The following is an 8,904-nucleotide window of genomic DNA, read 5'->3' on the forward strand; positions in this document are numbered from 1 at the left end:
TGGTGCTCGGAGTTTTGAATGGATGCCGATGGTGCGCAGGGTTTTGAATGGGTGCCGATGGTCCGCGGGGTTTTAAATGGGTGCCGATGGTCCGCGGGGTTTTGGATGGGTGCCGATGGTGCGCAGGGTTTTGAACGGGTGCCGACGGTCCGCTGGGTTTTGAACGGGTGCCGACGGTCCGACGGGTTTTGAACGGGTGCCGACGGTCTGCCGGGTTTTGAATGGGTGGTGACGGTCTGCGGGATTTTGAGTGAGTGCCGATGGTTGGCAGGGTTTTGAATGGGTGCTGATGGTGTGCGAGCTGGATGTATGTACCCATTGGGCCTGAGATTCCATTGTATATTTTTTCTGGTTGTCTTCTATATAAAAGAATTTTTTTTGGATTGAAATTCTGTGTCTAGATTCAAAGTAATGCCTTCTATTGACTGTTTTGCCCTATAGAGGACAAACCCAAGACTAGCGCATCCACAGAATACAATGTTTTCATGCCCATTTAATGCCACTTTGGATTACAAATCCCAGGCAGGTGCCTGTCTTGGTCATCCCAGCAACATAGCCTCATCCTGGTCCCTCGCTAGGCCTGTTTTGAGGGTCACCTCAACCGGCTCTGGCCAGACCTCTCGTTCCATGGGGTAGACCATGAAGATGGCATCCTCCCAGGGCGGAAGAGCAGGGTCATCTGGCCGCACGAGTTCGAAACCCAAGAAGCCAAACATCCGGAGCAGCTCACCTTGAAAACGGAGGGCATAAGATTAGAAAAACATTAATTTATATTGTCAATGGGAATGAGTCTAAAATGAAGTGCAGTGTTCCCTCGCTTATTGCGGGTGTTACGTTCCAGGACCACCCGCGAAAAGTGAAAATCCGCAAAGTGGGGATAATATATATGTATATCCAGAGGGTGGGGCAGTAGCGAGGAGAGATTTAAGGCACCCCGCACCTTAAAGGCGGGATTTGAACGCCGCTCTAGGCAACAGCAACCATTCATAAACTGGGAGGCGAAAACCCGCGAAACAGCGAGTCCGCGAAAAGCGAACCACGAAGTAGCGAGGGAACACTGTACAGAGAATCCCCAAGTTACAAGCAAGATAAGTTCAGTAAATTGGATTTGTTTGTAAGTCAGAACAGGTACATTTTTTCAATGTAAGTGTAGACAAAAATATGTATTTGTTTAGTTTTGGATAGCATAGGGAACGGGGAAAAATTGGCTTATTTTGGAAAAAAGGATTGGTGATAAAGCTTCAGTGGAGACTCCTTTTTGCCATGATAACAACTCAGGAGTGAATTCCTTTTTCTAGGAGTAGGTTCCTCCACCACAGACATCCCAGTGTTTCTCACTCCACTGGTGTGGAATTTGCATGACCCTGCCCACTCCCTCTCCTTAACCTTTTTCTACTCTTTTCAACTCTGTCTGCACAACAAACAGAGCAGAACTAATCAGCAACTGAACATACTGGAGAAGTTAGGGAGATTGACTCCACATGATGGAAGTTGTAGTTCACCCCGCATCAAGTCAGAGCTCTGTGACCCCCACTGACAATGGACCTAATTTGGCACACAGAGCCCCCATGACCTAAGAAAAAGACAGGAGAGGTTTGGGGAGAATTCACCTTCATTTATAGCCATTGTAGATACTGGGATTTATAGTTCACCTGCAATCAAAGAGCACCATGGACTCCACCAACAATGGCCCTGGACCTAACTTGGCACACAGAACCAACATGACCAACTGAAAATACTGGAGGGGTTAGTAGGGAACTGACCTTCCTTTCTGGAAGTTGTAGTCCACTTATATCCAGAGACACTGACCACCACTGATGACAGATCTGGACCAAAGTTGGCACAGAGAACCCTTATGACCAACTGAACGTACTGGAGGGGTTTGAGGGGACTGACTCACCATAGTGGGAGTTGTAGTTTACCCTGTAGTCAGAGAGCAGACTTAACCCCACCCATGATGCATCTAGAGCAAACCTGCCCAACATAACAAACTTTAAGTAGTGATGGAGTTTCTCATGGTTAATCTGGCATGATGGGAGTTGTAGTTCGTCCACAACCTTTCAATTGTAAAATTTTAAACATGACTTTTTCAAATAACCCGGACAATGCCAGGTACCCAAGCTAGCAAGCAGTAATGATGGATCTTAGTCTTAACAAGCATCCTAACCTCGGTCACGCCGAGACTTGCCGAAGTTGACAAACACCTGCTCTGCCTCCATCTTGTCTTCTATGTATTCCAGTGTTGCAGCCAGGCTGGGGAAAGGGGGGGAAAAATCACATAGTGCAAATATGAGGGCTTTGTAGTTCTGAAAATGAGATTGGGTTTCTTAAAGGGCTCTTTTCGTAGTTGAGTATCCAGTCTATATCTGGAACATGAACAACTGGAAACAGGAAACTAGAATTCCCTTAGCAGGCTCGACTAGGACTTGACAAGAGATGTTGCTTCAACTCCAACGTTGACCAAATTGCTGAAAAATCCCCTTGGTGTCTCTAATAAAGCCATGAAATTATTCTGTTTCCCTGGCAAACTGATAAGAACTTCCTTAGAGAAAGACTTCTCTGGGTCCCTCTCTGGAATGTGACCTTCACCAACTAGACACAGAACGCTCCGTTTCAGGACTTAAAATCTCCTGCTGGCTCATGATCCACTTCCTCATTGACATTACGCACAATGAATGGCTGAATTACAGCACACCCCTTGAACTAGGACTTGATAAGAGATGTTGCTTCAACTCCAACGTTGACCAAATTGCTGAAAAATCCCCTTGGTGTCTCTCATAAAGCTATGAAATTATTCCGTTTCCCCTGGCAAACTGATAACGGCATTTTCTCTAACGATTGCTGTGACCTTCGCCAAGTTTGAATCAGCTCAGAGTTTGTGAAAACTAAGTCTCTTATCTATCGGCTTATTACCCTCTCCACCTGGCAGTCCAACCTCTGAACTTGCTTCCTTAGAGAAAGACTAATCTGGGTCCCTCTCTGGAATGTGACCTTCGCCTTCATCAACCAGACACAGAACGCTCAGTTTCAGGACTTAAAATCTCCTGCTGGCTCATGATCCACTTCCTGATTGACATTACACACAATGAATAGCTGAATTACAGCACACCCCTTGAACTAGGACTTGACAAGAGGTGTTGCTTCAACTCCAACGTTGACCAAATTGCTGAAAAATCCCCTTGGTGTCTCTAATAAAGCCATGAAATTATTCCGTTTCCCCTGGCAAACTGATAACGGCATTTTCTCTAACATTCACTGTGACCTTTGCTGAGTTTCAATCAGCTCAGAGTTTGTGAAAACTAAGTCTCCTATCTATCAGCTCAGTACCCTCTCCACCTGGCAGTCCAACATCTGATCTTGCTTCCCTAGAGAAAGACTTCTCTGGGTCCCTCTCTGGAATGTGACCTTCGCTATCACTAACTAGAGACGACACCGAATGCTCAGTTTCAGGACTTAAAATCTCTTGCTGGCTCGCCGGCTCCGCAGGCCTAGAAATCCCATGATCCACTTCCTCATTAACATTGGGCACAATCAATGGCTGAATTACAACACACCCTTGAATTGCCCAGGAATGTTGGGGTCTCAGCAAACTACAACTCCCGAAATTCTATAGCATTGGGATAGTGTTGATGCACCCTGTGGTGGAGCCTCTGATCCGAGTCCCATTTCTGCGTACCTCTCGCGGCTGTTGAAGTCTAGGGCGAGGCGGGGGACATCGAGGAAAACCACGTTCTCTCGGAGGATGCCGTGCCAGTGCGTGGTACCTTGACCGCCTCGTGCAAAATGGAAGTCCAACTGGGCCGGTTGTTGAGTGAGAGACTGACAGTCGCTAGCAAAAACGGTGAGCTTCCCAGCCTGTTGCAATAACGGGTGAAATGTGAGGAAATTTATTTATTTATTTATTTATTTGCTATATTTATATACCACCGTTTCTCAGCCTAGCCGGCGACTCAACGCAGTTTACAACATAATATAACCATCAACAGTAAAAAAGTTAAAAGCATAAAAAACATAAAAAACATAAAAACACAATTCATGCATCAATACCAATCCAGTTTGACTCTTAACTAAAAACGTGATCCAGTTCGTCATCCATGTTGCCAGTCCTTTAGTCAGTTACCATTCGTTGCATTGGGTTAACCAAATGCCTGCTTAAACATCCAGGTCTTCAATCTTCTTCGGAATATCATCAATGAAGGGGCTGATCTTACCTCCAAGGGCAGGGCGTTCCATAGCCGCGGGGCCACCACAGAAAAGGCCCTGTCTCTCGTACCCGCCAGCCGCACCTGTGAAGCAGGCGGGATAGAGAGCAGGGCCTCCCCAGAAGATCTTAGGGTCCTGGCGGGCTGATAGGCCGAGATACGTTCGGATAGGTAAGTTGGGCCAGAACCGTTTAGGGCTTTAAAGGCCAACGCCAGCACTTTGAATTGAGCCCGGTAGCAGATCGGCAGCCAGTGGAGCTGGTGCAGCAGAGGAGTTGTATGCTCCCTGCGCTCCGCTCCCGTTAGTATCATTGCTGCCGAACGTTGGACTAGTTGGAGCTTCCGGGCCGTCTTCAAAGGCAACCCCACGTAGAGAGCGTTGCAGTAGTCCAAACGGGATGTAACCAGAGCGTGGACTACCGTGGCCAAGTCAGACTTCCCAAGGTACGGGCGCAGTTGGCGCACGAGTTTTAACTGTGCGAATGCTCCCCTGGTCACCGCCGAAACCTGGGGCTCCAGGCTCAGCGATGAGTCCAGGATCACACCCAAACTGCGAACCTGCGTCTTCAGGGGGAGTGCGACCCCATCCAACACAGGCTGTAACCCTATACCCTGTTCGGCCTTGCGACTGACCAGGAGTACCTCTGTCTTGTCTGGATTCAATTTCAATTTGTTCGCCCCCATCCAGACCGTCACAGCGGCCAAGCACCGGTTCAGGACCTCGACAGCCTCCTTAGCAGCAGGTGGAAAGGAGTGACAGAGTTGGACATCATCCGCGTACAGATGACATCGCACTCCGAAACTCCGGATGATCTCACCCAGCGGCTTCATGTAGATGTTAAACAACATGGGAGACAATATTGAGCCCTGAGGAACCCCACAAGACAAAGGTTGTGGGGTTGAACAGGAGTCTCCCAGTAACACCTTCTGAGCCCGACCCTCGAGGAATGAGCGGAGCCACTGTAAAACAGTTCCTCCAAGACCCATTCCCGCGAGGCGTCTCAGAAGGATACCGTGGTCGACAGTATCGAAGGCCGCTGAGAGGTCCAGAAGCACCAACAGGGACACACTCCCCCTGTCGAGCTCCCGGCGCAGATCATCCACTAAGGCGACCAAGGCTGTCTCAGTACCGTGCCCCGGCCTGAAGCCAGACTGTGCCGGATCCAGATAATCCGTGTCTACCAAGAATGCCTGGAGTTGTGAGGCCACCACACGTTCCAGGACTTTGCCCAAAAAGGGGAGATTGGAAACAGGCCGGAAGTTGACGAATTGAGTGGGGTCCAGTGATGGTTTCTTCAACAGCGGTTTTATTACAGCTTGCTTTAAGCTGGCTGGAAAGATGCCTTCCCGGAGGGAGGCATTAACCACCACCTTCACCCACTCGGCCAATCCCCCTCTGGCCTCCTTCAGAAGCCAGGATGGGCAGGGGTCTAGGATGCATGTGGTAGCTCTCATTCCTCCAAGCACCTTGTCCACATCCTCGGATTGAACCAATTGAAATGAATCCATCAAAACCGGACAAGCAGATGCTCGTGTTACATCCTCAGAGATGTAATTGAAATTAAGCCACATATCGTGCAATTGCGGAATAGTGTGGCAGCAACTGTTCCTGACTACATATCACCAAAGTAATGCCATAACATAATCACGATTATTTTCACTATATCTTCAAAGCATCACTATAGTGCAATTCAGACTTGTGATTGTTTCCAACCATATATCACCGAGGCAACACCACAGCATGGTTGTAGTTTGCTTTGGAGATAAGGCACTATTGTGAAATAGCATTCTCACAATTGTTTCCAGCCACAGGTTGCCGAAGCAGCACCACAGCGCAATTGCGGAATAATCTGTTTCCGACTGCAGATCGCCAAAGTGGAACAATGGCACGATTGCGATAGAACATGATTGCGGTTCCTAGTCATAATATCGCCGAAGCAATGCCATAGTGAAATTCCACAATCGTGTGAATGCAGCACCATATCCGCAATTGCTGAATAGCCTGATCGCAATGGTTTCCGACCACAGGTTGCCAAAGCAGAACAATGGCACGATTGCGATAGAACATGATTGCGGTTCCTAGTCATAATATTGCCGAAGCAATGCCATAGTGAAATTCCACAATCGTGTGAATGCAGCACCATATCCGCAATTGCGGAATAGCCTGATCGCAATGGTTTCCGACCACAGGTTGCCAAAGCAGAACAATGGCACGATTGCGATAGAACATGATTGCGGTTCCTAGTCATAATATTGCCGAAGCAATAGTGAAATTCCAGAATGGAGTGAGCACAGCACCATATCGCAATTGCGTAATAGTCTGTTTTCGACCACCGATCACCAAAGCAGAACAATGGCACGATTGCAATAGAACATGATTGCGGTTCCTGGTCATAATATTGTCGAAACAATGCCATAGTGAAATTCCAGAATTGTGTGAGCACAGCACCATATCGCAATTGCGGAATAGCCTGACCGCAATGGTTTCCGACCACAGGTTGCCAAAGCAGAACAATGACACGATTGCGATAGACATGATTGCGGTTCCTAGTCATAATATCGCCAAAGCAATGCCATTGTGAAATTCCAGAATCGTAATAGCTCAATTGCAGGACGACGTGATTGCGATTCTTGCTGTCCACATGTCGCCAAAGCCGGAGCATGTGATGACATTTGTTTACGGTTACAGAACATTAATTGTGACTGTTTCCATGATGATGTATTTCCATTTGCATCAATAACCCGATTCAAAACAAAAGGCTCGTGCAATAAAGTCCTTAGTTTTTCACACTAGGAAGGAAATAGGCAATCCCCGGGTCTTTTCATTTCTTGTCTTCCAAATGCCATTTACCTTGTATACTTCCTTGAGGGTTCTGCTGTCTCCTTCATGGGTCCTTCTGTCCGGGCAGCCGCCCTCGAACTCAGGAACACTGCAGGCAGTAACGGGGCCGACGACTCAAGCTCTCAAGCTGGGCAACAGTGGAGCTGTGGAAGCGCAAGAGAAACGAATGGCGAGGTGGAATTATGAGTTTTCTAGAAAAGGTCCTTTTGTGGCTTCGGTGAAGGTCATTTGCAGGATACTTGGGTTCGAATCCTAGCTATTGGGTGATCTTAGGTGGGTCACACTCTCTCGGCCCTGGAAAAACCCTGTGTTCAAGTCACCGTAAGCTGGAAATGATCGGAAGCCACACCACAAGGGAAAACCGATCGTGGATTGGTTCTTTGTCTAGAGTGAGTGCCAACCAATGGGTTTCCATGGCCAAAAGGAGATTCGAACCCTGATGACTTAATCCTAAACTATAACACCACAAGCCACCTTGAATCGCTATATCAGAAGGTAATAGCTATTACTACTACTGCTACTACTACTACTACTACTTATACCTCATTTTTTCTCTTGGTCAAGAAACTCAAGAGTTAAAAATAAATAACATCCAAAACGCATGACTCCACAAAAACTTTTATTGATTATATTCTTTATTGATTATTATTATTGACACAAAAGCATAATTATTATTGATATATTCTTTCTTGATTATTCTTTCTTGATTAACTTTTATTATTCACTTATTTTTTTCTTGATTCTTTATTATCTATTCTTTATTATTATTATTATTATTATTAATCTATTCTTTCTTGATTCTTTATTATCTATTCTTGATTATTATTATTAATCTATTCTTTCTTGATTCTTTATTATCTATCCTTTCTTGATTATCTATCATTATTGATCTATTCTTTCTTGATTATTATCTATTTATTATCTATTAATAATGACGGGATGCACTGCATCCTGTCAGATCCCCAAAATCTGGAGGAAAGCAAGAGTTATCGCTGTCTTGAAGCCAGGCAAAGACCGTAATGACCCAAAAAGCTACAGACCCATCTCCCTGTTGTGCCACCTCTGCAAAGTTCTGGAGAGACTTATTTTGCATAGAATTACGGGGGGAAATGGACCCCTGTCTGATCCCACAGCAAGCTGGCTTCAGAAAAGGCAAAAGCTGCACAACACGAATGCTGAACCTGACTCAGCACATGGAAGATGGCTTTGAAAGGCAGCAGATCACAGGAGCTGTCTTCATAGACCTGTCCGCAGCTTATGAGACTGTGAACCACCGCCTCCTCCTGAGAAAAATGTATAGTATCACAAAGGACGACCACCTCACCCGCCTCATAGGAAACCTGCTACAAAACAGGAGCTTTTTTGTTGAGTTCCAGGGCCAGAGAAGCAGATGGCGGAAACAGAAGAACGGCCTAAAGGTTAATGTTTCAACCTCATTGGCACACTCTAATTTTTGCCCATCCGAAGACCCATCACTCCCTGATGCTTACCTTTCGTCAAAGGGAGTCATTGCTGCCGATGTTGATGGTGGGAAGGGGGTGCCGGAAACTTAGGGAGAGGGGGCCCAAAATGGGAGGAGGAAAAAAAATCCTGGTGTTTTCCCCCTTTGGATCCAATGAAAGCAAAGCACGTGACTTGTAGTTCTCCTTTGGGTCTCTCCTCCTCCTCTTCCTCCCTTGGGCAGCATGAGTGTGGCCTGCTAGCCTCATGCTCCAGCTAAGTAGCCATAGGTCCCTATTATGATGCACAGCCACATGCGGGAGGACCGGGATTGTGACAGGCCACGCCCACACCTGGCCCCACTCACCTGGATCCAGGTATCTTGATACAAGTTGAATATGATGAGGCCTGAAATGGTCC

At 46.8% G+C, this 8,904-nt stretch overlaps 1 protein-coding gene across 1 annotated transcript; it reads right to left on the minus strand.

Annotated features, from left to right (window-relative positions):
- Positions 1 to 539: 539 nt before the first annotated feature.
- Positions 540 to 8,554, minus strand: OAZ3 (ornithine decarboxylase antizyme 3). The gene is given in 6 exon segments (XM_067472665.1): positions 540 to 730; positions 2,168 to 2,253; positions 3,677 to 3,855; positions 7,054 to 7,125; positions 7,127 to 7,235; positions 8,535 to 8,554. Coding segments are annotated over 6 exon segments (657 nt in total).
- Between the last annotated feature and the right edge of the window lie 350 nt (positions 8,555 to 8,904).

The sequence above is a fragment of the Anolis sagrei genome, chromosome 12 (assembly GCF_037176765.1).
Source record: "Anolis sagrei isolate rAnoSag1 chromosome 12, rAnoSag1.mat, whole genome shotgun sequence".
NCBI lineage: Eukaryota > Metazoa > Chordata > Lepidosauria > Squamata > Dactyloidae > Anolis > Anolis sagrei.